The sequence below is a fragment of the Xiphophorus couchianus genome, chromosome 2 (assembly GCF_001444195.1).
Source record: "Xiphophorus couchianus chromosome 2, X_couchianus-1.0, whole genome shotgun sequence".
NCBI classification, from domain to species: Eukaryota; Metazoa; Chordata; class Actinopteri; order Cyprinodontiformes; family Poeciliidae; genus Xiphophorus; species Xiphophorus couchianus.
Window position 1 is genome coordinate 17,227,978 of NC_040229.1, and position 27,955 is coordinate 17,255,932.

Sequence of the window (27,955 nt, forward strand, 5' to 3'; positions counted from 1 at the left end):
TGCTGGATGGGCCGACCAACAGTAGTCAAGTGTGTGTTTGTGTGTGTTCGTTGGGCGAAACGTGTCTATCAGCAAAGACACACACATTCATAAGCGTGAGACCTTGTAGATAACGGGATTTTTTTTTCAGGAATTGGAAGTTTTATATTGGTTTCTCTGAAGTAGTTTCGATGCTATACTATGTACAGCACGGAATCTGGCCTTTGAAGCGCAGGATTTATCCGACTCCGTTTCCACTGAAGACTCTCCGCTCCTCCTCCCCCTCGATGAAGCGCTGCGATGCCCTCTGATTTTATATCCCTCCTTAGCTCGGATATTGATCTCAATTCCCCTAAATCTCTATACTCTAAAGGTAAGTTTTTAGCAGGGAAAGGCTTCTGTGGAGTCTCGGCTCCGATTGTGTGTGTGTGTGTGTGTGTGTGTGTGATCGGCAGCCAAAATGAATGTCTTAACGGCTCATGTTAAGCTGCTAGCTAGCTGCGGTTAGCTTCTTTTCTGCTCTTAGCAAGGCGAGCTAACACAGTTGTCAGGTTGGTGGGCTGGAGAGCAACAACCTGTTTGCCACCTGCGTAGAAAAACAAATCTTAATCTGCTGGGGTCGATTGAAGTCGTAAGATATTATCGTCATGCTAACATTTAGGTGCCAGCTAGTTGTTCGCATCATGATGGAGCTAACGTAAAGCTACGTGAGGTCGATTTGCTGTAACTACATTGTTCAGCGGTTTAAGGTACTTAAGTCCTGTTCGGATTCTGCACACAGTATATGTGTGTGTGTGTGGGCGTGCTGGTATGTACATTCAACACTGAATGGTGTGCGAGGCATTAAAGCACTCCTGTGTATTCCTATAATTTCTGTTTAACGTGACAGACAGCCCCTCTTTTGTTTTGGTTTGCTCGGTGGAGCCGACCCAGAGTTTTCCTCCTCCACATTCTCCAGTTTCAATGAAAGTATGAAGTTGATGGCCCCTCCGGGGTGCGTATAAAGCTGCCCGCCGGAGTTGAAATGTAATCTGCCTCTTAATACTGGTGCACACGTGTCAGCCAACTGCTCTGTTATTATTAGGAGGGCGTAGCTGGACGATGGAGACCAACACTCTTCATCATGTCTTTGTGCGATTAGCTTGCTATGCAGCTCAGTGTCGATCAAGTTTTATTTCCAGGTCTTTGTGTTGTGTCAATCGTCTCAAAACTTGTATCAAGAGAAAATATATGAATTCATTTCTGGAAAATGGCTACTCTTGTGCTGTAGCATATTCAAAATAAAGACCTGGATTATTTTCGTTATCAGGAGGGAATTTTATTGAAATTAGCATATTTTGATCCAGAGATGATTGAAAGTCTTATTGCTCTAATAGGTTAATTCATATTTTAACTTACTAATCGGACTGATTTTTAAAGCAATAACTAAAGGTAGCTTTCCTTTTCAACAAACACACAGGGAAAATTTAAAAATGTTTTTTCAGCACAGGACATATTAAAATGTCAGAATTTTCTTTAACAGTGCTGTCTTCCCTACACATACACCACGCCTCTCTAGATATTCCGGATAAGCACTTATGCTACCTAGAAGTGCTAGGTAGTGATATTTAAAAAAATATCACAAGGTCATAAGTAAGGACGCTAGATAGTGAGAATAGTACTAAACAACTAGGCTCAAATCAAGAATGCAAATTTAAAGGCTTTACTTAATACCATACTGGATAAGCAATGTTTGCCAGATTCTGAGTTGTGTTCTGAGCCATTATTTGTCAGATACCTTTTTACATCTGAGGAATACAACTCGGATGGAGTACAATAAGACAATGGTCAGACATAGAGCCCCTTCTAGCTAAAAGGGTTTCGACCTTATATGTTTGAGCAAGATCTACTTAGACTATAATGGATGCTAACATGGATCCCGAGGCTGAAATAAACCGTACTCCATTCTGTAAAAGCATCTTGTCTGAGTGATGTTCACAGAATGCCGACGTTGGTTCGTCATAAGTGTACATTTTATCCAGTTAAATAACAATCTAAAACAAGAAATAGTTGAGACTCTGACTCTGGCAAGCAAAGTCTGGCAGTCTCTCTCTGTTTGATGGAAAACTGCTGTTGCAACCAAGGTAGTTGCTTGCCACAACAGCCAATTTATACCTAAAAGAAAGTTGGCTTGGCAGCTCGAGTTTGTGGTGTAGTGGATGACATATATGCTGCACAGGGGATCAAGAACACACCAGAATCACTCTAGTGCAACATCTGAGGAGAAATGCTTTTCTACATTAAAGTTTATTGGGTGGGGTGTGCTCAGGAGGAACAGGTCACTGGACTTGGAGGAGGGTGGTGTGAACTGTTAGAGTAACAGAATGTTTTTGACATGTGTCATGGCCTATTATTAAGAACAGAAGACGTATGACACAAAGATTGAGATGAGGTATCTTCTTTTGAATCACAGTGTAATTTTATGAGTTTCTATTACACTTTAATCCCAGTTAGATATTAGTGAAGAATGTCAGACTGTTATTCTTGAGAGGCTTTGATGTTAATTTATTAGACTACCACACTGCTGCCTTTCCTGTCTGTTGATTATTGAAGTAGGACCACTGCGTTACAGCATCATGACTTGCAAATATAAAAGCAATGAGGAGATTGGCAACTATTTTCTCTGCACCTGCGCTGCAATTAGTTTTTGAATTGAACAAATTGGTTTGACAAATAACCTGAGATATTGGTTGATTATAAAGGGGCAATAAAAGAGCCAGAATGTGTCACACAAAATGACAAAACTGGTTTGCAGGAACAATTTATATATAAAGGCAATGCTTATTATGTGATGTATTTGCTAAGAGTTGTCTATTGAGTCAGTCAAAATTTGTGGTTTTTAGCAACTGGTTTATCCCTGTGGACTCTAGTTCTTAAATATTGTTTTGCAATTCCACACATTGAAGAACTTAAACATTTATATGACAGTTAAACATTTTAAATTAATTTAACAAAAGCTAATTAATGACTCAATCAAAGTAAGATTTGGGTATGTGCAAGCAACAATAATTTAATAAAACTTTAAAATGAGCTAATAAAAATATACTTTAAAGACCAAATGGTGTGTTTTTCAGCAAGACTTTCAAATTTGCTTTTTTGTTTCATATCTAATGTTGAATTGTTAAATCACAAGTGATCACAGTTTTGTTCTTTTACTCATTCAGTAATGTTGGAGTTGCAGTTTTTTAGATTTTAGTCTGCCATTCAGTTAAAAAAGCCACAAAAAAGTATTCAGTGTATCTTCTGTAAGATAAGATAATTATTTTTAGTACAACACACATGATGCTGTTTAGTTTTTAACATTTGTGTGTTCTTACAAAGTGCTTTGCTTGTATATGTTCATGTAGTTTTCAGACTGAAAACTGCTGGACTTCAATCTGTTTTCATATTTTCCTGCAAATCTCTTTGCTGATTTGTTGGACTTATTCATTCAACGTTAAACATTCAGCATCACAGTGAATGTTCTCACACCATAAAACCATTACAACTTCCACAAACTATCTCCTCACTGCTCATCTCTGAAATAATGGGATGCCTCTTTGTAAAACTGCTGCTTCCAAAAAAGTAAAGTAATTCTATTGTCTTGTTTTATTAGAAAACATTTACCGATATTTCAGAAAGCAGTCAAAGTTTGTGTTCCCTATGAAATAAACCTGCTTTCATAAACCCCCACTGTGATGGTTAAGAGCTGCTATCTTAAGCCTGTCCCAGATTTTGTCATCACTTAAAACCTTGGTGTTGTTACCCAACAAAACTTGAACCTGCCTGCTGGTGCCACATCTGTCCTGGCTTCCATGAGCCAACAGAAAGCTCTGTGACCCTGAAATGTTTAGGTGAGACTGCCATATGGTCACACTCGACAACATAACTGTTTATTTATATCTCAGTAACTGGGTGAGTATCGGAGTGGGAGTACGTGTTGGAATCTAGGTAGCAGAAGTGCTTATCCGAAATATCTAGAGAGGCTTGGTGTATGTGTAGGGAAGACAGCTGGCTACGCAGTCCATTTAGACCTAGGTTTGTCTGGGTCTGCTTGGTATTAACTTTTTTTTTTTTCATTATTTGTTATATATTTCTGACTCAAAGTGAGACGGATGAAAAAAAAATCACATTCAAAACCGGTGAAGAAGCAAACATGTCTGAAATTCTCTCCGATTTGTGGACTGCAGTTTTTCCTGCCTTTAAAGCTGTTTCGCGTTTCCATTTATAGAATACCTACCTCACAAATCAATGTGGCCCCATACTGGTTTAGGCACATTAGGTGCCATAGTGGGACGGGACCATTTTGTGGCTAAAAAATGAGGTAGAAGATGGCCAAAATTACAATGGGTACAAAATAGTGAAATAACAAGCACCTATAAATATCATAACAGCCTACTTATGATATTTATAAATTGATTGTTTCACAATCAATTTAGAAACCAGCCAACACCAGATTGTCAGTAAACATCTGTACAGATTTCCCAGTAGTCAATCCAATGATGATGTATTTTCTTTAGTGGTATGTCTAGATTCGAGAATGGATGTTCTGACACAGCTTTGTGCTCAGCTTTTTAGCACATTGTCAATACTATTCTGTTAAAGCAACAAGTGATCACTTGGTCTGTTTTTTTTTCTTTTCTTTTCTTTTTTTTTATTGTAGAGGAAAAGTCTTTGGTCCAAGTTGGCTGACTACTCAGTGAAGTTTTCTTCACCATTAGATTTGAAAAAGATCTTCATGGAGTTTATCTCCATTTTTCTTTCCAGTTTTGCTTACCAACACAATGATATATATGGTGGACTGTTCACTCAACGTAATGTCCACATTGGCAGTAATAATCAGTTTCTAAACGTAGAGGCCATCAGTCTGAGAACCCACCCACAACTGGATATTTGCAGCAGTTAGGCACCAGTGTTGTTTTCTTTCAGCTCTAACAAGACACAGAAGTGTTCAGGTAAAATCATTTGCACTTTTTTTTAAGTAGTCCATCTTGGTGGTAGTTAGAAGTGTGGTTTGTTAACTATTCAGAGAAAATAAAGCGTTTCTCAGATGTGTTTGTGGAAAATGAATCCCTTTTGTAGAAATCTAAGAAGAGATTACAATTTCAAACAGTAGAGGATTAAACCTAAAACTGCAGAGTGAATAGAAGGAAGTATATGAAGTAATTAGAGATGAAATTGTTTCCTGTTGTCACAAGAGTACAACTGGTTTGTTTTCATTGAGTCTTTTGGTTACAGCTCAGCCTATATACAGTAGTTGGTTATTTTAATATTACTTGTAGACAAAATGGGGTTGATAGCTGTACTGTATTGTTTGTTTAAAAGCAACAAAAAAACAAGATGAATAGTTAAAAAAATGCATTCTTTGTAGTTTCTTTTTTTTTGAGTGCATTGTTTTTTTGCACCCTGACTTGCACTTTTGTTTTGCAAGGCAACTATAACTCTGCACTAAAGTAAATTCTTGCTATTCGTGTTTTTATTTTTATTTTTTAATTTACAACTAAAACATGGCCTTTTGGTTCGTCCTTTCATGTAAGTTCTCCCCAACATAGCCGCAATCCTGCTGCAAAGAATAGAAACCGACTGATGCCCTTGTATCTTGGCAGAACCTCTGAGGCATGCGTAATGTGAGCAGCACATAACTATGAGATGACATAATTTAATTGTTCTCGGTGTAAGTTGAAGTCAAACCTCTGCCTGGGTGACTTTTCTGTTGCAGAGTACTGTTTTGACTGATCTCAATTTAAACTTTACTAGACGGCGTTTTTATTTTCTCTGTTGCAAATTAGGCCCCACTGCAAATTCATTTGAGTAACATCACCTTTATTTTGGTTTTATTAGAAATATTGTAAAGATAACTGATTTTTAGCACTTTGTGCTGTCACCGCAATGTGACATTTAAATCCATTGTTTTAATGTAAATAAAGTTTTAATAATACGAGGTTCAGAGATTAGGTAAAAAGAGGATTAGATAAAAAAAAAATTAAACCAATTACATCCAGTATCTATTATCTCCATCACTATAAATCTGTTATGGTTCAACATTTTACAGACTTTTGTTTGGATTAATCAACGTTTGAAGATGCTACCGCTGGTCACCTGATTTAAGTATTGTTATTTATGGACATAAGCAACCCAGTCTGTGATGGTAAATCTCTTTTTGCAGTTTGTCAGTGTCTGCAAGTAGAATTTTGCATATTGCTCTATATCTGTTATGGCCTGTTCTGTATTTAATACAAGCTGTGCATGTATATCAGTGGTGCCAAGCCTTTCCTGCTCAACTAACGATGGTTGGATAGAAAAGCGATGAGATTTGAGGGTTTTCAATTGATCTTTTTCAATCATAAACCTAAATGCAAAACGTCTCCTAAACCAGCAGGAACTACCACAAGGATGCTATCATTTCCAATCAGGACATCTAATGCTTGAAAATTTTTTTCCATAATATGCTGCATTATGGTTAAAATATGTCTGAACTACATGATTGGGTCGACTAGTATATTCACTTTTTGAATAATAATGATGTTAAATTTTATATTTAACTGATTTTGAGCATTTTTGGCTTGAAGCTTCTTTATTATACCTAACTCTTTACCTACACTAATCCCAATTGGAATAAATTAATAACCCTGTTTTGTGTCTTGTATTGATTCCTAATCACACATGTCTGACAATAAAATAAAATGGTGATGTACTTGTGAGCAGAGGACCGGCTTTAACCCAGCGTGGAGTCATTTTGATCAGGTCAATCCAAGTCACCTAATCTCCGTGAACCTCTTCCTACAACCGATCACAGCATAAACGGCCATTCTGGTCCCTCTCATGTGATGTCCCTCTGTTGTTCCACAGAAGTATATCGAGTTCCTGCTACTGCACATGTTCTGCGTTACAATGAAGATTTTTGTTCCTCTGGCTGCTGCTGCAGCAGACAAATAGCTTCTGTGCGCGTTTGAACACACATACAATAGACTTCAGCTTCTCTGTGCCAATGATTATAGTTTAGACTGAGGTCATGTCGGATTGGCAGTTAATCTGTGATGAATGCAGAAACAAAGAAAGCTTTTAGTCATTTAAAAATTAATTTTATATAGTCATAATATGTTTCAACTAGTTTCACTCATTAAATTTCATTTATTTGTAGTGGTAGCAGACTTGTTAAAATCTTTAACAAATCGAGATTTGTTAATGATCCCCAATAAACATTAATAAAAATCTGATCTTGATTTCTGGCTTTCAAGCCAAGTGGTCGTCTCATCCTGCCCTGTTATAATGGTGTTTACCTATTAGAGTCCAAACATTAGCAGGCGAGCTTGATAAAACATGGAGTCAGCTTTCATTTTTAAAACATTCATATTTTCCTGCGTCTGAACTGTGTGAACATGACTGGTGATGTGTCCGTCATTTACGTCACAGAAGTGTGAGATCAAGTCTCCTGTCAGCGCTAAGATGTTGCCGGTGCCAAGTGTCAGATGACTACTACACATGTTGCCCGCTCCCAACGGGCGGCTGAAATATCCATGTCATAGTGTTGATCGGTGCCTGTTTCTTAGCAACCGAATTGCCGACTGATGTGTTTATCAGCCAGTAAATGTAGTTTAATCCCATGTTATTGCAGAGGTTGGACATTTCAACTAGGAATTATATTCGAATCAAATATCATTGTGTTTCTTCTGCTGTTGTTGCACTGTAGGAGGTTAGCTTAGTTTATCAGTGTTGTGTTGGTGTTATCTGTAGGGTTTCTATTTCAATAATAGATCCACAGGGTTCTCTCAGTTTGCGGTACAGAAAAGTGTGGCGTATGATTCAAGTGTTTTCAGGTATGGATAGAGTGTATGGAAAAATGTTTGCATTCCCAAACTTATTCCCCATAGTTCTGTCCATCCAGTCTTTTGTCCATTTGTTTTTCCATCTGTCTCCGTCCCTCGGTTTGTCCACCCATCCATCCAGTCATCTGTCTATCCAAATAAGGCAAGTTCCATATTTAAAGAAAGTAACACGTTTGAAATTCATGCCACAAATAATTCTAATTATTTGCTTTTTGTAATAATAATAAAAATTTTTTTAAATGCTTTAAAGTGTGAACTCTGAAGGTTTTAGTCTGCAAAAAGTATGACATTTTTACATATAATGAAATGTGTAGGAACCCTCTAAGTTTTGTATTCAGGGTTTCCCCCAGTGTATTATAAGCCTGGCGGAACACAAAGCTTTACTTGTGCCCCCACCAGGCGAAGCATTACTTATTTAAGTCTTTTTAAAATGTTTGCATTTTTAGTTGGTGTACAAGTATTATTCTTCCAATCTTTCAATAACACATAATTATCAACTAATATTTTCAAATTCCCTGTCAATTTTAAACATTTAAATGGATGAATGACTGCACTAGCACCCAACCACCGGGCGTAGCAAGTTTTCTGGGGGAAACCTTGGTATTGTACTGATGCTCATCTTGGGAATAAACTGAGTTTGGATTAACTGCCAGAAAAGCTAGATGCAGTTAAATTTGTGTCTGTTTTTTTTTTGTTTGTTTGTTTTGTTTTAATCTGCAGACATATTTTTTGTGAAAATTGTTTTCAACTGTCTTGTTGATCTTAAACAGTCTTAACCCAAGCCTGCAGTGCATCACCTGAGAGTGCAGCCTTATCGTCTCCAGTTACACAGCTCTATAATGGACATTCTGATGCATGTTTTTCTTTCCACTGAACTAATGCATGTTCTCCTGCTCACCCTTTATGGCAGAGTCAGTATATGACCTCCTCCCCAAAGAGCTCCAGCTTCAGCCGTCATCCACCCAGACAGACATACCCACCATGAGCCAGAAGAGCGGGGGAGAGGCGGGACCTCCTCCCTCTGCAACGTTGGCCTCAGGTGAGATATCCACCCAGCCAATGAAAAACCCTGATCTGGAATCAGTTTTTCTGTTCCAATCTACTCCCTAAGTCAGCAGGGGCGAAGCAGCAATTATGGCCTTGTGATTGTCTGGGGGGCAACTTCACCCTTTCATCTCAGGCCAAATTAGTTATGAATAAATCTCTATATTTTAGTGAAGTATTCGTATTTTTAAAATGTTTGGTGGTGATGAAGCATCACAAGGCTACTAAGGTACTACTTAAGATTTATTCTTATTAATATTATCCAGTTAAATTAGAAAGTATCTTGAACGATTGTCTTTTCAATTCATCACCTGGGCCTGTTGGGGGTTTTTTGTTGTTGTTGCTGCTCCACCAGCCTATTACTGTAGCTAAACTGTGACATTCTAGGTTTTCTAGCAAACGACAGAATGTTATGAATTAGTTTTTGAGCCGCTGTTTAAAGTCAGAATTTTGGTATTTTGGTTAGATGATGAAGTCGTTATGATATTTAAAACCAAGTTGACGCTTATTCCATGATGCCCGCTGTTAAAACCATTGGGAAGTTATTTCTCCTATAAAAGCTGCTTTCCTTGATTGGTTTACATCTCAGATCGATGGCTGTATTTGTCTTGAATAGAGTTGATGCATGGCACTGCCTTAGCAGCAGCATGGGGAATACTCAGCTTTTGAAGCAGCTGGATTTGCTTTGGTTTTACCAGATCATAATACAACTAAAATAATCCATCTTACCAAACTCAGAGGTTTTGTATATTTGTTCCTGAAACTCAAAGGTTTGAGCCCAGAGAAGTCATGAACTGGTGCATAGAGGAGGTTTTAACGATCTACTCTCCACTTCCAGTGGATAGGGAAAAAAATCTACATAACTGTTAACATGATTCAGGTTTTGTGATGTAAAAAGTGAGACTAAGAGATCATTTCATATCTTTTTCCATCATTAAGGTAATTTGTAACCTGTACAACTCAATTAAAATCTTTTTTATTTTTTTGGGAAGTAAAATAAGATGTTTGTATAAGTGTGCACACCCTCTAATACTTTTTTCGAAGCCTCTTTTGATTTTATTACACTGTTTTTGGATGGGATTGTGTCAGCGTGGTACATCCTGATGTCCTCCTTTCAAACACTTTTCAGATATGCCGGATTGTGGGGACATCTGCAGATCCAGAGTCGCTTTAGGGGCAGAGCCTTTCCAAAACTTTGCTCAAACTCTTTAGAATCCTTTCTTTCGATGGTTTTAATGTTTGCTTTCGTCGATGCGTTAAAAGACGACGTTTCTCTTCATGCTAAGCCTTCTAACAGAAACCAGAAGGTTTTGTGTCGGCGATCTTGAAGAGAACCAGACACAAACCACGATGCTGCCACTACTATCTTTCACCGTTTGCGTAGTGTTCTTTTGGGAGACTTCATCATTTGTGTTTACAAATTTTGGCCAGAAGTTGATGGGTTTTGTCTAGAAAAAACTTCCAGCTTGCCACCCCAAGGCCCAAACACATGAAGAATACAGGAGATGTAGTATTATTACTGCTACAGGCCAGGGCCTTTCAGAAATGGTCAGAAAAAGAGATACATTGGTTAATTGTAAGCAGAGACACATATTTGGTTATAAGAGGATGTGCACAGTCATGCGACCATGTTATTTGGGTTTTGTTTTACATGATTGCTTTTATTTTTTACTGGTTATATCCAACGTAATACCTCTAATGGGTTAAACTTCACAATTTGAGATTTTCACTGAAATATCCTATTCAGTCACTTGAATGCTTGGCCCTTTCAAAAAATGAGCGTAATAGTCTATGGTAATGATATATTTGGGCTTCCTTAAGAAGTATGTTGTAAGTTCTCTGTTTCAAACAGAACCTGAAGAATAGATAAAGATCATTGAGTTTCCCTTTAGATAGACGTCAAATCTTTTTTTTTTTTTTACATCAGCTATAAAGTGCAAGTCTCAGTGACTAATTTACTGCGACTGCTGTTAAGAATAAATTATAACCTGTCCTCCTGTGAATCATTCCAATTGATGCTTACTTTAAAAGCATGGTAACATTTGGAATGAGATGTTCTTTACCGTCTCCCTGATTATTTTTTTTTTCCGTCTACATTTTAAAGCTTCTACTTTTTATTTATTTATTTTTGCTCAAAGCTCTATAGACAGTTGAAAGACATAAACAACACAAATGGTAATGAAATGTGTGTTTTGTTTATGATTTCTTTGTTGTAAAAATGCTTCTTGGCAATACATAATAACCACTAAAAGCCTGTTTATGAGGGGCAGTATCTCTCACTAATAAAACAAAACTTGTCATTGTCGGGCTAATGCCATACAGAGTTAACCAGATGAGATTTGGTCGTCCCACATGTCCACTAGTAAGTGCCAAGCAGTTGTGCCCCACGATGATGACACTTGGGATGGCCTGTCTGCAGGTCGTCTGCAACCATCTATTGAACACCTGTTAGATCTGCTTGGGGGAACTGGTTCTGCCAGAGTGACCAACAGAAACACATTAGCTGTTTTTGTTTTTAAACCATATGCTGGCTAAGGAATGGGAAGTCGTCCAACATCAGTGTGTGACCAGAATGTAAACGCGGTGCCAGGCTGTTGGGCTTCTTCTACGTACTATTGCATCAACTCTTTGTTAAAGGAATGACTTGTTAAATTTCCATTGTGTCTTGTTTTTTTCAAACCCAGTATTGACATCAAACAACAGTTAAAGTGGAATAAGCAGTTTGACTTTATCAAAGAGGGACTGAGAAATTTTCAAGATTTTATTGACATACTTAACTGCTCAATCCTTGCAGATATGGAGCCATTTAAAAGGCCATAAACAGGTTTTCCAGCAATGTAAAATTAATTGTACCAAGAATCATAACAAAGAGCTTTTTGTGCTTAGCATACATTAGATGGCTTAGCAGTTCATTAAAGAAATCCTCTGCTCCTGTATATTTTTATTTTATTTGAATTAAAATAAAATTTCATTTGATCCTTTCTTTTAAATTATCCATTTTTCCTCCCAACCTTTTGAATAAACATAAAGGTTTTTACTTCCGGTGAAACCGTCAAGTTGCCCCTTGGCAGTCACTCGTTTTGTATTTTTTACAAGCTTTTACCAAACCACAATAAAAACAGTCTGATTTTAGATCACGGTTTAGGGCTGCCAACATCACCTGCAGCTGTGATGGATCTTCTAACAGAGTCTGATGTAAAGAGCAAACTAACTTGGTCAGCAGTTGTGTCGGAGGGAGCGCTTTTTGTTTTAATGCTACCTTATCACTGTCCTGTCTGGCCTAGCTGGCCCTAAGCAGCGCTGATCAAAAGCATGACTATTGTAATGTCTCACAGATCACCATTAACAAAGTGCACATGCTTCAAGGTGTCTATAAATGGTCGACTTCCAAAGCTACTCCTTCCTTCAATGTATTCACTCATCCAATTTAGTGATTGACAGAAGATGAGTCTTGAATGATCAGCTCTCTTGTTGCTCATTGGCTGTCTCGTTTTTATTGCAGGAAGTTCCCTCTGAGGCAGGGAGTGTCTGCATATAAAATGGTCTGCAGTTCACTGCTCCATAGGTCAGAGGCTTGTTTATTCTGTCTCCATGGCTACGCTCAGTCCCAACCAAATCTTCCAATTGGCATGCACAAACTCTACTGTTTTTTCTACTTGAATGCACATTGCACAAACTGTGATGTAACCCTGGCAATTCTTTTTTTTTTTTTTTTTTTTAATTTGGCGCCACATTTATCCAGCTTGCAAAATTTGGCTGTACAAGAAAGTTTGACCAGGTTTTGTTCTGTTTCTTTCTGGCAATGTGTATGTAACAATTTGTAGCTTGCTTTTGTTTTTGTAAACAAAGCATGTCAGTTTTGTCACATTGATTTTTTTAATTGGGAGGGGGTTTTTTTTTGTTTTTTTTACAGGAATCAAACAAAGAAAATGAAAAACATTGTGGGACCAATAGTACCCTTCTCAACTTTAACTTCAGATTATTTGATCAATGCTTGGCAACTCTCGCATGCACAGTGAGAGTGTAAAACCGACAAACGGTCTGTTGAAATTAGAGTTGGGAAGAGGGGAAATCAGAACAAATCATGCACAAATTCAGCTGCTTGAATGGGACTGCTAGCCTGCTCTGTGCTGAACATCTGTGCTAACTTGTTCTGTGTGTGCTACTGCAGATGCCACCTCTTGCACCTCCAGCCCCTCTGCCTCTTCCTCCCTGGCCATGGGCCTGTCTACCTCTTCCTCAGACCACCTCACGGTCTCTCAGCACCTCCACTCCACCGGAGCGGACGGGCCCGGAGCGTCAGAGATGCAAGGCATGGAGGCGGCCGGATCGGCGCCCAGCAGAGGCGGCGGCGGAGCAAACCCCACAGGCGGAGACGGAGGGACTGGCGTGCTGTCGGGGCTGGGTGTGCAGCAGCTTCAGAACACGCCGTCAAAGCGGAGGCCCGTGTTGAACATATCGCCGCCACCCGAAGATCTGTTCGACGACAGCCAAATGTCGTGCCAAGAGGAGCCCGCCGTCGCCGCGGCGGCGTGTCCGGACTCAGAGCACAGCAGCAGCATGTGGGCCGACGACTCCGTGTCCAACTTCAGCATTATCAGCTCCGTCTCGTACAACGACAACACGGAAGTGCCACGCAAATCCAGGAAACGGACCCCTCGCCAGCGACCGGGCCCCAAGCCGACCCCTCCGGAGGACAGCATGGACGTGTTTGATGCAGATAGCGCCAAGGGTCCTCACTTTGTCCTCTCCCAGCTGAGCACAGACAAGACCAGCTCAATTGCAAGGTGTGGACCATCTTCAAACCTTATTTCTTCATTTGTAATGATGACTTTAGCTTTGATTATTTGTAGTAGTACAATAAAAGCTATTTCTTTCTGTTCTGCAGTAATTGAATCTGTCCTTTTGTCGTGCAGCTCTCTCGATTCAGCAACTGCGGTGAAAGGTGGCTCACTGTCTGCCCAGTTTCCTCAGAGGAGTGACGGGAAGGAGCTGAAGATCCTGGTGCAGCCAGAGACCCAGCACCGAGCCCGGTACCTGACGGAGGGCAGCAGAGGTTCAGTTAAAGATCGCACACAGCAAGGATTCCCCACTGTCAAGGTTTGACCCCAAACATCCTCAGCTAACTGTTAAACCAGAAAGGATTTAAAAAATGCTTGAACTATTATCCTGAATCACTACTAATGACCACCCTGATGGTAATTCTGTATTTTGGCCATTTGTTTCTGTTAATAATGATGGTTATTGTTCACAGTTTATCAAAGTTTTATTTCTCAGGAAAATAAAATGTTAGATAAGATTACAAAAGGTAATTGCTAAAAAAGCTGACAGACAATAGATCACAGTTTTTATTGAGTCCATATAGTACAAGTTTCATTTCAATATTAAAATGCTGAAATGCTTTTCAGTGATATTGTAATTGGTAATGCACTTGTAATGTTGATAAAAAATATTCTAATAGTTAGGTCAGTATGCATAAAGAATAGATTGATATGAAAACCAATCAAAAACTTTCAAAGTCTTGCAGTTCCAACTTTCTTTTTCAATAGAAAACATGATGTCAGTTAGATGTCAATGCTTTGATATCTAAGAAGATCCCAGGTTAGGAACCACAGGAAAAAATGTAAATGTTGCCTTCAAATTTAAAAAACTGTGAAATATTTTCCTTAGTGTGTTTTTAAAGATTTACATTTATCTTTGGGTTCTCTAAGTGACTCCAATGCCAAAATAATCGAGTTGGTAAAATGTGGATGGCATCATTTAAAAAATGGCTTAAAGAATAAAGTCTTCAGACTTTTCTTATTCGGTTTACTTTTTCTTTTAAGTATTTAAATCTAAATCAAACGTCATGGAATATGCAGGAACCTTCTGAAGCTTGGTGTTTCCATTCACTTATTTTCTCTTCTTTCTTTTTTTTAATGCTCTGTCCACAGTTGGAAGGCATTAGCGAACCAGTGGTTCTTCAGGTGTTTGTTGCCAACGATGCGGGCAGAGTGAAGCCTCACGGTTTTTATCAGGCGTGTCGGGTAACGGGACGCAACACCACTGCCTGTAAGGAGGTGGACATAGACGGCACAACGGTTATAGAGATCCCTCTGGAACCCAGCAATGACATGACGCTAGCGTAAGAAAAGATGGTTTTACTTCACATGGAGGCTCATAATGTTTATGCGAAGTACGCAGGGCTTATTTCTCCACCTCGTGTTGTGTCTGCAGTGTGGACTGTGTGGGGATTTTGAAGCTGCGTAACGCAGACGTGGAGGCACGAATCGGTGTGGCGGGATCCAAGAAGAAAAGTACACGAGCCAGGCTGGCCTTCAGGGTCAACATCCCCCAACCCGATGGCTCAGTGCTCACCTTGCAGGTCCCCTCATCACCCATCCTCTGCAGTGAGTTGCCAGGCTTTTTTATTTTGGCCAAAAAAATGTTTTTTTATTAATTTATGAATATCATCCTAAAATCTTATTTTTTGACTCCGTCTCCATTCAGCCCAGCCAGCTGGACTCCCAGAGATCCTGAAGAAGAGTCTCCACAGCGGCTCGGTGAAAGGAGGCGAAGAGGTTTTTATAATTGGAAAGAACTTCCTCAAAGGAACTAAAGTCATATTTCAGGAGAACATTGCAGGTACTAAGGACAGTTTATTGGTGTCTCCAGGTCTCGTTTTTCCATTTCTGAGCTTTTCTGTTTGCATTTTTAAATGAATGACGAAAAATGAAAAACAGTATTTCCTCTCGACTCCGTAGACGATAATTCCTGGCAAGCTGAGGCGAAGATTGATACGGACCTTTTTCATCAGGTACATGCAAGCTAATAATGCTAGATACAGTGCCTTGCAAAAGTGTTCATATCCTTGCATTGCAGCCACAAACTTCAATGTGTTTGATGGGAATTTATGTGATAAACCAGCAAAAGGTATCATAAACTTGTGTATTCACCCCCTCTACGTCGGTAATCCTAAATGATCCTGGAAGAAATCTCCTTCAAAAAATGCATCAACAATTGTCCTAACTCATTACAATTATGTGCTACTTTGTGTTGGTTTGTCACATGAAATCCCAACATTGAAGTTTGTGGTTGAACGTACCACAATCAGAAATATGCATGGAGCATGAAAACCGTGCAGGACACATTATGTTTAAATGTTCGCGTCACTCGTGTCCGCCTGACTCTAATGTAACTGACCTTGTATTCCAGAACCATTTGGTGGTGACCGTTCCTCCGTTCCACAGCCAGTCCATCACCTCTCCTGTGTCTGTGGGGATTTTTGTGATGACCAATGCTGGTCGATCACATGAGGCCCAGGCTTTCACCTACACTCCAGAATCAGGTAGCGCAACTACAAAGCCATGCAGTTGCCTTTGACATGCTTATATAGTTCATCTTCTCATCTGTCTCTATTCTATCGAATTATTTTTGTAAGATGTGTGGCATGAATTCAACCTAAATATGATCAAAACAATGTAAATGCCACTAAGCGAAAAAAGGAAAATAACGACCTGGGGCCATGTTGCTGTGTTTTCACTCCGTTTCTGTTCATTGCTTGTATCTAATAATAGCCAAGGGATTAATTTAATTACTCCTTCAAATATGAATTGGCACCTAAACCCTCTGGATGTGCCAGAATTATTTCCATAGAACCTTACAAAATCCATTTTGAACAGTTTTTAGGCAGATTTCTTTTACTATCAGGCTTTAACAAAGACATACTTTTTCTTCCACTAATTTTAAACGCAGCCATGAAAAATACCAGGGCTGTTCATTTGACAAGAATGAATAAATATTTTTAGTATCAACAACAACAACATTCGACTCAGGCTGCAAGCCAAAAGCTAAATGAACATTGGCGCTGTGTGTGTCAAGTATTTAAAAATGGAAAGAAAAAACATGAATTAGTGATGCACAAATTACAAAGCACGAGTTTAATTAAGTCGGGAGATGAGGAGTGTCTTACATAAGAGCATAAAATAGTTGTGTTGGTTGAAAGACGTGGTTCTGTGGTTGTCTGAATTAATATTATTGATCGTTTTATCTCCAGTGGAGCTGGAGAAATGGGAAAAGAAAATGTTCTTACAGAAGCAAAGTGCATAAAGATGCCATTTAGAGTCTATGCATTGATAACTTATCTGTACTGTCTGCACACAGTAGTAATTCAGTGAGTTTAAGAGTCTGTCATTCTTTAGCTTTTCATAGGTCAATGTTCTCCTGTGTAACAAGCGAAGGAAAACAGTCGGCTACCATAATTTGCAACGGGCAGAAGACTTGCCTTCAAGAAGTTTGCTTTAAAAAAAACCAAAAAGCAGTCTGATATACTGAGTAACGCAAAAGAAATGAGCTGCTCCAACTCTTCCTCAGAGCGCTTAGTGGAAAAACAGCTGTAGCAAGACCTGAGACGTTTACCCGAGATTAAATTAGATCATGTATATTTTATGAGTTAGATCGCTGAGGCTTATTCCCTTACCCTAGATTTAAACCTTCCTTCTGGGATAAATGATAATACAGCTTTTGGCTTGAGGTTATGTAACAGCTGTAGGGGAACAGAGAGAGAGAGAGCAGAGACTAAAAGGCAATGTTAAAGAGAAGCATATGTGAAGGTGAGAGGGGGAGGGTGAAGGTACAGTGAGCTGTTCTCACCTCCACCGGCGCTTTTCATATTGCTGCAGAGCAGAATCAGTTCAGATGCTTTACAACAAAAATAAAAGGACAAACTCTTAATTTGGTTCCACAAATCATTTTAAATTAGTTTACAATGAGCTAATAATGATACAAGTGATTAAACAGCATCTTATATGAACTGGTCATAAGATAGCCAGATGCTTTCTATGGTTGTCGATTGTCATGCATGTGTTGCTGTCTGATGGAGAGGTATGAAGGGGAAGCTAAACTATGCGCAGTACGGTATTTTACAACTAAAAATCTAAAAAGTGTGGTGTGCTTTTTTTTTTTTTTTTTATCCCTTCACAGAACAGCTGTATTTATGTTGAGATTAACTTACACACACAATTCACTACAATTTTATTTAGAAGTATCCGACTGAAAAAATCAAACCACACTTTTCAAATTTTTATTTTTTAAATTACAGATAAACTTGATATATATATATTTTTTCCCCACTTTTCAGTTATGCCTTTGTGTTGATCTGTCACATAAAATCAACAATAAAATGAACTGAAATGTGTGATGGTGTCCGGAGATTGAAAACTTCCTCTAAGCTCTGTTTTCGCTCCTCAGCAGATAATTCAAGCGGCCAGACGGTCAAAACAGAAGGAACATCGCTGGTCAACACCTGCATCTTTGACAGTCAGATCAAATCCGTATCCTCGGAGCAGAGCGACTGCTCTGGTCAGCCTTCCAAGCGGCAGGAGGACACACCCATGGAGGTCTCCAGCAACCCTCAACCCACAGATGTTTTCAAAGTAAAACATTTTTCTGTTTAAACATTTATCTTATCTCAATCAGGGTCACAGTTGGTGATAACTTTCCCCGCGCTCTCTCCACTTAGCCGTCCCCAGACCCTCTGATCTCAGTGCAGCAGACTCTGGAGCTCAACTCGAGCCCGCATCCAGTTGGGGAGGCTTTCGAAAGCCCGATGCCCCTGCAGCCTGAAGACGTTGAGCTACCCCAGGCGCCCCCCGTCTTTCCCAGCCTGGAGTCTCTCAGCACCATCCAAAAGCAAGACATCTCTTCCACCACATCCTTTCCCGTGTCAGGAGACACCACCATCCCCCCGGTGACGCCAGAAGTCCCCCAGCAGTTCCTCAGAGACCCTCAAGAAAGCCTTTCTCCGGAGAGCTCCGATAACGGCGGGACCATCGTGGTCGTAGCCATGCCTCAGATGGCGGCTCCTGCTCAGCCGCCGCCGCAGCAGACGCAGGTCACTCTGTTTCCCCAGGAAGGCGTGGCCCAGTTGGAGCGGGCGGTGAGGGAGCTGCAGGCTGGAGGCACCACCACCCTGGAGCAGGTGCTGGAGGTGGCGGTGGCGCAGCAGCAGCTCAACTCCGTGCTCTACAACCCGACGGCGTCGGCAGAGTCCTTACAGCAGCACGTCCAGGAGAACATGAACAGCCTGCGGTTGGGCAACTCCGATAGCTCCCTGTCGGCACGGCAACAGATACAAATGCAGCAACAGCAGCAGCAGCAACAGATACAAATGCAGCAGCAGCAACAGATACAAATGCAGCAGCAGCAACAGATACAAATGCAGCAGCAGCAGCAACAACAGATACAAATGCAGCAGCATCAGCAACAAATACAGCAGCAGTTCCAGCAACAGCAACAAATCCTTGAAAACCTGCAGCAACAGCAGCAGCAGCAACAACAGCAGCAGCTGCAGCAGCAGGTCCTCAGCAACATGCAGATCCAGCAGCAGCTCATGCTGCAGCCTCAAGACCAACAGCAGCTGCAACAGCAGCAGCAGCAGATGATGGAGAATATCCAGCAGCAGCAGCTGCAGCAGAATCAGCAACAGCAGGTCCTGAACAACATCCAGCTCCAGGATCAGCAGCAGCAGAACCAGATCCTGAGCAATCTGCAGCAGCAGCAGGACCAGCAGGTCCTGGAAAAGCTGCAGCAGCAGCTGCAAGCCGAGCTGCTGCAGCCCCAGATTCACTCCTCCCCCCAGGCGCAGCAGCCCGTCTCCCTGCTGCAGCAGGCGGGAGAGCTGCTCACCATCCAGACCAGCTTCCCGACGCCACCGCCATCCCACACGTCTCCGCCACAGCAACTCTTCCAGTCGCCGCAGCCGCTGGCCGAGACCCAGAGCTCCCAGCAGCAGGTGCAGGCCGCCCTGCTCCAGAACACGCTGACCGTTCTCTCCGGCGGCGGCCTCGGGTCCGAGCAGCAGCCCACGGGCTCGACCATATTCCTGTCCACCAACCCTCAGCCGCAGCAGCCCCAGCAGCAGCCCCAGCTGGCCTTCATCTCTTCCATGGAGACGTCATCCAGTCAGCCCCAGCCCGTTTCCATGTTCCAGAACCAGCCTCCGACCCAGCTGTCCCAGCCAATGGAGCAGCAGCAATCCCCGCAGCAGAACCAGCAGCCGCCGCAGCAGCTCCCGCTGGGCCAGCAGGGCACCTTGTTCCAGAGCATCCCAAACCACTCGCAGGCCAACGCCGTCTCCCAGAACCAGATCTCTCAGCCCCAGCAGACTGGCCTGCTCCTCTGCACTTCGGATCTACTGTTCACCACCCCGGCTCAAGCCGCGCCCCCCATCCCAGGCATTAGCGTTGGAATTCCCCAACCGGACGCAGCCGAGCCCATGTCGTTCCAAGTTCAGAGCTCCTCTGGCAGCAACGCCGCGCCTGCCGCAAACCAACAGCAGAGCCTGTTCCAGGAGCAGCAGCCCATGCAGGTGACCCCGAGCCCCAGCCAGGTTCCCAACAGTCAGCCGGTGAAGTTGTTCATCCCGCAGACGTCCCTGTCAGGGCTGCAGGGGACCATTGGTTCCCAGGACCTCAACACCGAGGCGGCAGCTCCGACTGCAACCATCTTTGTGGTGCAGGGTGGCGTTGGCGTGGTCGCCAGCCCGGGCCAGCAGCCGCCAGAGCAGCTGTTCCAGACCGCAGTGGGCGGCACCGTAGCACCACAGGGGCAGCCCAACCTATTTGTGTTTGGCATCCAGAATGGTGAGACAGTTTTATTTTTTTGTTTTTATCATCTTACCAGCAGACTTTGGTTATTTTAAAGCGGAGTAGTCGACGTCTTACTGTGTGGTCCACATTTGTCTGCATCCGTGGTGACGATGTGTAAAAAACTTTAAATTTCAATAATATCTTACACTAAATATTTTACAATAATTAGTGCATTATTCAGTCATACGTTAAAAGCATTTAAATTTCTATTTTTCATCAAATAAATTGGGTTGCAATTACTGAAGAGAGCAAAAATACCTGGATTTTTTTTGTGACCATCCAGTAAAAAATATTGAGAAATGCAACATAGCTTAAAACAATTGTTATATTAGTAATTAAAATATGACTACATGCCAAAACTATTAATAGAAATCATAACTAACAATATTCGCAATACCTAGCGCTGTATTAAAGTATTGCATGTTTTCTGTCATGATTTAGTCATTTTGGCTCTTCAAATGAACCCTAGCGTCTGATTGGTTAAGGACAGACCAGTCTGCAGGAATGTTACCCTGCCCACTCACTCTGTTTGCAACACAGGAAATGTTTTTCTGCCATGAAAAATATGTCCAAAATATAATTGTAATCTTCATTAAACAAAATATAAAATAACTTTTCGACAACAAACCATCAACTAATTTCCCCTCATGAATGAACAGAATCATTATTGCCTTGCATCTTAGCAGCAAAATGGATCTTCTTCACCCGAGAAGTGAAATGCTGAACATCCTTTGAGACAGAAACGTTCGACACACCCAGATGTTAGTGATGGGTAAATGAGGCTTCATGAAGCGTTTCGACCCAAAGCAAAACTGTGTCGATACTGTGTCACTGAATACTGACACCTGCTGGACATTAAAAATCCCTACAGGCAACATAGTTGTCAGACTGATTTGCTGACCTACCGGTAGTTTATACAATAAGACTTAAGTCATTGAATTTTATTGTATATTATATATTGTATTATGTCATATCTTCAGTTAAATTCAAAATATATTTGATATTCTTCGGTACAGTCAATAAATAATGTGAACATGTACCAAGAGAGGAAAATTTAAGTGAACGTGTTTAGAATGAGGATGCTTGTGGACTGTTTTTTTTTTTTTCACAAATTTTTATTCAAAAAAATTATTTTTCCAACATTTTGAAATTTAGTCTGTTACGCTTTTTTGACACAACTTCTCCTGCTGTAGAAAAAAATTAAGTAAACAATATATTTATATGAAATCCATCCATCCATCCATCCATTTTCTGTTCACCCTTTGTCCCTAATGGGGTCGGGAGGGTTGCCGGTGCCTATCTCCAGTTACGTTCCGGGCGAGAGGCGGGGTTCACCCTGGACAGGTCGCCAGTCTGTCGCAGGGCAACACAGAGACATACAGAACAAACATATTTATAAAAAGCAACTGAGTAATTTGTAGAATGGCTGTATACCTGAGTTTGTCCTAGGTGTATCTGGGACTTCATTCTGATGCCTGGCCCTATAATGCCTCAGCATTGAGGAGGTGAATTTATTTAAATAAGACAGTTCTGTCAAACATATGCAACACTGAACCTGCAGAGCATAATGTGAAAGTAAACTAAGAGTCAATTTCAACTGAATTTAAATTCAGATAGATCAATTAGAAACTGAAAAGACCCGAATGAAACAACAACGAAGTGGCAACCAATACCTTATTTTCTGATGTAAGATCAAAATGGTCCCAAACTACGAAACCTTTCGTTTGCCTTGAGGCTCCATGGTTGACGCTGTACCGTAAAAGATCAAGAATTCTTTTGGCAAATGCATCCTGTTGACAGATTCGCTTCCTTATAAATACAGTTTGGCGTGCCAGTGTCATTTCAAAACGGTTTCTGTATCAGTCATGTGACTTGCTGGAAGCAATACACGCACCGACACGGGGTTTTGTCTAAGGGCTTGACACATGCGTCGACGCGTCGGTGTTGCCGGACCCTTCACCACCAGATGGTCAGAAGGACACATTACATCAAACACCTTCCATTACAAAATCACCGCTCTGTAAAACCAGAATTACCTGAACTTCATGAAGCTTTTAAGACTGTTGGAGTTTTAATGCCACAGTTATAACTGTGAAACCACAGTTTCTTTCTTAGTAAATGACCCTGTTCTCTCTTTCTCTCAGACTCATCCCAGCTGCTCAGTTCTTCTGGACCGAACCTGCCTGCTCAGACCCAAGCCCAGAACTCCAGTCACATGGAGCCTCTGCTGGATCAGCCCATGCCCCAGGCCGCGCCCGGCATGCACAGCAATCTGCAAAACACTCTTCAGGCACAAATGCAGACCAGCCTAGAAAATGCACTGCAGTCAAACACCCAAACTCCAATGCAGACCAGCCTGCAGACACAGATACAGAGCAGCTTACAGAATCAGATGCAGGCGACCATTTCTGCAACGTCTGGCATGGATAAAATCGAGGACATCTTGGAAAGTCTGCAGAAGCAATGAGACGGGTCGGGACACGTGTGGCTTAAAGTTACATTTCATCAAATTGGCAAGGCGATGTGTTGGTTTTTGTGCCAATGCCATAAAACAAAACAAAAAAATCTTAATGCTTAATAACAATATGCCCTTTTACTAAAAACCCAAATTATGAGGTTTGACAGGATTTTTAAAAGGTCATTATTAATTCATTATTCATTTTAGCTATTTTTCATTACTCTTGAATTGTTGAATCCTCCTTTGTAATTACCCATCCTGCAAGTTAATGAGGCCCAGAGTAACTGCTTGATTCATTAATGTTAAAAAAAAACTGCAGTGTTTTTGTTCTGTGTTTAGATGATGTGAACCTCAGAAATGATGCAACAAACCCGCCAGGTGTGGGAGGAGAAAAAACTGGGATGGGATAAAGAATGTCGGCCATTTGGAAACATCTTGTGGAATAGGGATGAAATGTCAGATAAAGGCTGAATCTCATTTTGTGAATGTGTGAACTCTGAGGTTTCATTTCACTTCAGGGTTTCAAACTATTAATCGGGAAACTTTAGGATTAAATGTAATGTTGCTAAAATGGCTCATGATTGAAGACATTTTTGGTTTTAGCTTTTTGGCTTTGAAGAATTCTCACAATTTTCCTCAAACCTTGGATTTGCACGTCTACAAATCCATGTAAGTTGAAATGCTCATTTCTTTGAGAATAAGGATGTGTTTTTTTAAAATATTTGCTGGTATGCATTTGTTTTGCATTTGAAGTGTCTCTGATGAAGAGGACAGAAGCACAAAGCTATCGGTTGTTTTACTTGAACTCGGCATGGGAAGGGACGAGATTCTCACGGTACAACCTTGAATATCACATTTTTACAATATTTTTACAAAAATGAATCTTTAAAAAAAATATTCAGACTGCTTCTAAATTAATACATCTTTTTACTATTAATTTATCTAGTATTAAGCAACAACATAGACTTGCCATCTTCTAAATTTAGTAGCAGCAGAATATTATACGTCGTCATTCAGAGCGCCGACAGTATAACGAGTTGATATTAGTTACTCGGACCATTCAGGCTCTAAATTAAAAAGAGCCTTAGCTTAATGAAAGAGACGGGTGGTGCTTCTCTAGTTTCTACACTATGACTGGAAATCTCTCCAAGCAGCCTGAAATAGTTTATTTGTAAGAGAGAGGAATGAAATATTGGGGGGCTTCTCTCAGTCAGTCCAGCTACTTAAAGCTCAATTAGCTAACCTGCTGCTAGCTGCTTACCAGACATGCTAGTCATACTTTGTCAACTGAAGTTTTAAAACAGAATTGCCATAATAAAGGTGTTGGGTGGCTGAAAATATTTTTTGTTTGTTTGTTTTTTTCCTTTTTGAATTTGTAGTTTTTAAAAATTTTGGTTTGCCCTGATGCCTCTAACTGACCCATGCTTATGAAAAAAAGAAAGAAATAAAACTTCTCATTAAAATGTAGTGTGAAATTAATCGGGTGAGAGGGGAACATTACACAATCACAAATCAGGTTCAGCCTGTTGAATAATGTGACTTTTTGTGGGCGCCATGCGGTGTTTTCATGTTTCGGCCTCATCAGTAGGTTTGTGAAAGCTTTCTGGATGAATTTTTAAACATCATTCATGTATGTGTTGTGTTCAGTTTTTTGGGGTTTTTTTTCCATTTCAATGTGTTGGTAGTTTTTACCAATTAATCATGGACAGAAAGCAGCTTTCCACTAGTGAAAACAAGAGTGTTGTGTGGTTTTATAAACATTTTATCTCAAGCACTTTATAACCTTTTTGTGTAACCCGCTCCTCCTGATTATCCGTCCGTCCACAGCTCTGTAAGGAACAAGCTGAATTTGTACACGAGAAAAAATAGAAAGCAGTTGTCTTTGTAACAATGAATAAGTTTTAATCAAATATTTTCACATTTTATCTTCTTTTTTTGTTCTTTTTTTTTTTTTAGCTATAGCATTTATAAAGAATGTCAACTTACTGTTCAAGTCTCGGTGGTCCAGTCAAAGCCTGTCCAGAAGCAGCCATTCCCACTAGAACGTTGTGATTTTTCACTGTTTGAGTGGTTCAGTGGGCCTTTTGTGTTTTACACACCGACTAGCCATCTAAGATATTCTTTCATCTTTTACTCTCAAATGAAGGATTTGCGTTCAGTTCTCCTTTTTGTACAGATTCACTGCAGATTGTTTTGCCGTTTGTCTTGTTTGCGTTGTGTTTTGTTTTGTTTTTTTGTCAGTGTTTGTAGAGCGTACAGAGTGGCACCGGATGAAGTTTTACGGCTCGTCTCTTTCATATTGAGCGAGGGCTCGCTGTTACTTAGAGGCCGAAGTTTCTGACGTTATCTATGGTGCTATGTACAGGAGCACCTCTGCTGTGATGTTAACTATTTCTAATAGCACTGGCTTTGTTTTTAACTGTGTCTGCAAAGTTGAGTCCACAGCGCTGGCTGTTTGTTGTGGGTTCGGACTGGAGCGCAGCCAGGCGTACCAAAGCTCCCGTTGTCATTCGTTGCCATCCCATCTCCGGCTTGTCCTCGCGGACGCCCTCATGATGTTTACTCATTTCTACAGATGAATGCAGCTCTCCCGTGGAAAGCAATTCAGCAGATTTACAAAACACAAAAAAAAAAGGTACTTTCCACCTATCTGATACAGTACATGACTCGGGGTTCCTACGCAGTCTGGAAAAGATTTAAATCTGATTTCTGTATTTTCCAGATCTGCATGAAAAATTTTGATATTTTTGGACTTCATTCCTTGTCCCATTGCACATGTGTTCTGATTCCTTGTGTCCTTTCATGTTTTTTATCTGGCATTCTTCCCATCTCAAATCCTTGCTTCTTAGTTAAAATTCTTCTTTCCTTCTCTCTTTGTTGTTACTTCCTTCCTTCTCTCCTTGCTCTTCTTTCGCCTTCCTTCTTTTTCTTTAATTCTGTCTTTCTAGCTAGAATCCTTGGTGGCTTCCTTCCTTGTGTCCTCTGCCACCTTGTTCCTCTGCCCTTCCTTCATTACTTACTTCCTTGCTCAAAACGTTCCTTCTGTTCTTCCTCCATCGTTCCACCGTTTTTTGTTTTATTTACCGGTTTTAAATCCAAACGCATAGCAAACATTTGTGTTTAAAAATGAGCCTGGAAAAGTCTGACATTTTTTTACACAAACATTTTGTGGGAACCCTGATAATTCATTTTTTTTCCATGCAGATGACACTGCTTTGCTTTCCATCTTCAAAAGTAGCCAATTTGGCATAATCAAAAAGCCAATTTTTGATAAATATTCAGATGTTCTTATAGCATTGGTCATAAATGCATTTTGTTTACATTGTCATAGTCATATTCTTGTCCTGCAGCTGTTAGTGATCCATTTTAAAGTAACTTATCTTTTTAAAAATTTTGTATCCATGTATCAGAGTGTAGAGTATTTTTGTAAAAACAAAGCTTTTTTTTGGTTTATGCTCATGGCACAGGAGATATCATTGAGATTGTGCTTTTGTTGAGATGAAGCGCAGGTTTACTGTGAACTGTTTGAAGTTAAGAAATATAATCAAGTGGACGTCGCTGTTGATTTTACCCGGACTGTGCAAACCTAATGACGTGTGGGCAAGTTGTCCTTTTCATTTTTCTTTCTTTTTTTTTCCCCTTTTTTTTTTTAACTTAGTTTTCACGTCATGCATCTCAAATGGCACTTTGACTCATCCATTTTACTGTAGATCAGGTTAGAGCGCAGCCACGTCGTCTCCAAGCATTCCGTTCCTCTCGGTTAGGGGAGATTTTAAAAAGAGCACACGATGTTGTGGAAGAACCGTGGAAAGGTTAATGCCTCTTAAAGCCATACCAACACAGAAAGCCAACCTGTGACTTCGCTTTCATGAATGTAAATTTTACCTCATGGTGTGGACACCTGGCTTGGTCTACATCTGACATCGGACCAATTACCATTTTAGAGATTTTTTTTTTTGCTTTGTTTTGTTTTCTTCCGAGGCAAAGGGAATATAAGTGGGTGTGGCACCAGCTGTCATTCATTTTTTCCATTCATTTGTTTTCTGTCTGATGGTGATTTGGTTTCATGTCCAGCCCTTCACATTGTCTAGTGAGCCGGTATATTTAGGCCTGAAAAAGAAAAAGAGAGAGAACCTTGTTAAATATTGATTCAACTGTGGCGAAGAGAGCACACACACATCTTTGTGTTATGTCAGGGGGCGGAGGGAGGTTCGTCCCTTCAGTCATGTCGGTGAATATCCATGTATATTTAAATGTGAAATATACTGCAGGGGTATCTTGAATTTCAATTGTGATGCTTTCAACAGAACTTTGTGTGCCTTGACAACTTAACCATTGCTCTGCTGTGTTTACTGGCGTCCCTTTTGTGTCCCTGCTCCTTGTCCTTTTTATCCTCTCTGACCCGTAATCATTTCAGCAGTCATAAACATAGTTCAAACTGATATATTTTCTTGTAATTTAGTCGAGATGTGTGATTTTTATCAAAATATTGCGCAGTTTCATATTTCTGTAGTTTTCTGTTAGTTTTTTTTTTTTTTTTTTTTCCACGCCTCATGAGATTTGTAAGTGTGAGGTAAAAGGGACAAGACGGTGGCGATTGTTTTTGTAGAAAACTTCCTGGTGTTGGTGTACTTGTCAACATTTGTTGATGTGAAACGCTCGATCAAAAGGGGCAGCCATGATAAGTTAACTGTTTGCCAATAGTGTGAGCTGTACCTTGTGCATAATCAGTTTGCTCACTTTTCCTAGTTTGCTTTCGACTTCACATCCTTCGACGGTTCTGTTGTATCGGTTTTGTGTAGCTTGAGCTTTAGTATCTTAGCCTTAAGACCCTGCAGTAAGGATAAAGGTCAACCCCAGCGTGTTATACATTTGAACTATTATTAACATGTACTTTGCCTTTGTCTGGACATTTGTATACTCTTCTGTTTATATCTGTAATCCTGCTGCTACATTAAATGAATTAATAAAAATTTAAACGTCTAAGTTTGAATTTGTAGCTA

General features: G+C 40.5%; 1 protein-coding gene across 4 annotated transcripts; it reads left to right on the forward strand.

The window, feature by feature from the left end:
• nfat5a (nuclear factor of activated T cells 5a) lies at window positions 1-27,938 on the forward strand. 4 transcript variants are annotated; one of them, XR_003598289.1, is made up of 13 exons: window positions 1-352; window positions 8,734-8,862; window positions 13,039-13,654; window positions 13,784-13,967; window positions 14,801-14,991; window positions 15,084-15,256; window positions 15,357-15,491; window positions 15,611-15,663; window positions 16,062-16,194; window positions 18,099-18,280; window positions 18,367-20,488; window positions 22,639-23,131; window positions 23,292-27,938. XR_003598289.1 is itself a non-coding variant. In XM_028039030.1 (12 exons), the coding sequence occupies exons 1-12, from the start codon at window positions 280-282 to the stop codon at window positions 22,959-22,961; spliced, it is 4,314 nt and encodes a 1,437-aa protein (XP_027894831.1). In that variant the 5' UTR covers window positions 1-279; the 3' UTR covers window positions 22,962-27,938. The 4 variants fall into 4 exon arrangements, 3 of the variants coding, with proteins under 3 accessions (XP_027894831.1, XP_027894840.1, XP_027894847.1); XM_028039030.1 differs by having other exon boundaries at window positions 22,639-27,938; XM_028039046.1 differs by lacking the exon at window positions 1-352 and adding an exon at window positions 12,370-12,432 and having other exon boundaries at window positions 8,751-8,862; window positions 22,639-27,938.
• The last annotated feature ends 17 nt before the right edge of the window (window positions 27,939-27,955 follow it).

Bases quoted from the DNA above. Each gene is read 5' to 3' on its own strand.
- nfat5a (XM_028039030.1), top strand. From the start codon at position 280: ATGCCCTCTGATTTTATATCCCTCCTTAGCTCGGATATTGATCTCAAT. The intron at 15,492-15,610 runs GTACTAAGGACA...TCGACTCCGTAG, and splicing joins ATTTCAGGAGAACATTGCAG to ACGATAATTCCTGGCAAGCT. The intron at 16,195-18,098 runs GTAGCGCAACTA...GCTCCTCAGCAG, and splicing joins CACCTACACTCCAGAATCAG to ATAATTCAAGCGGCCAGACG.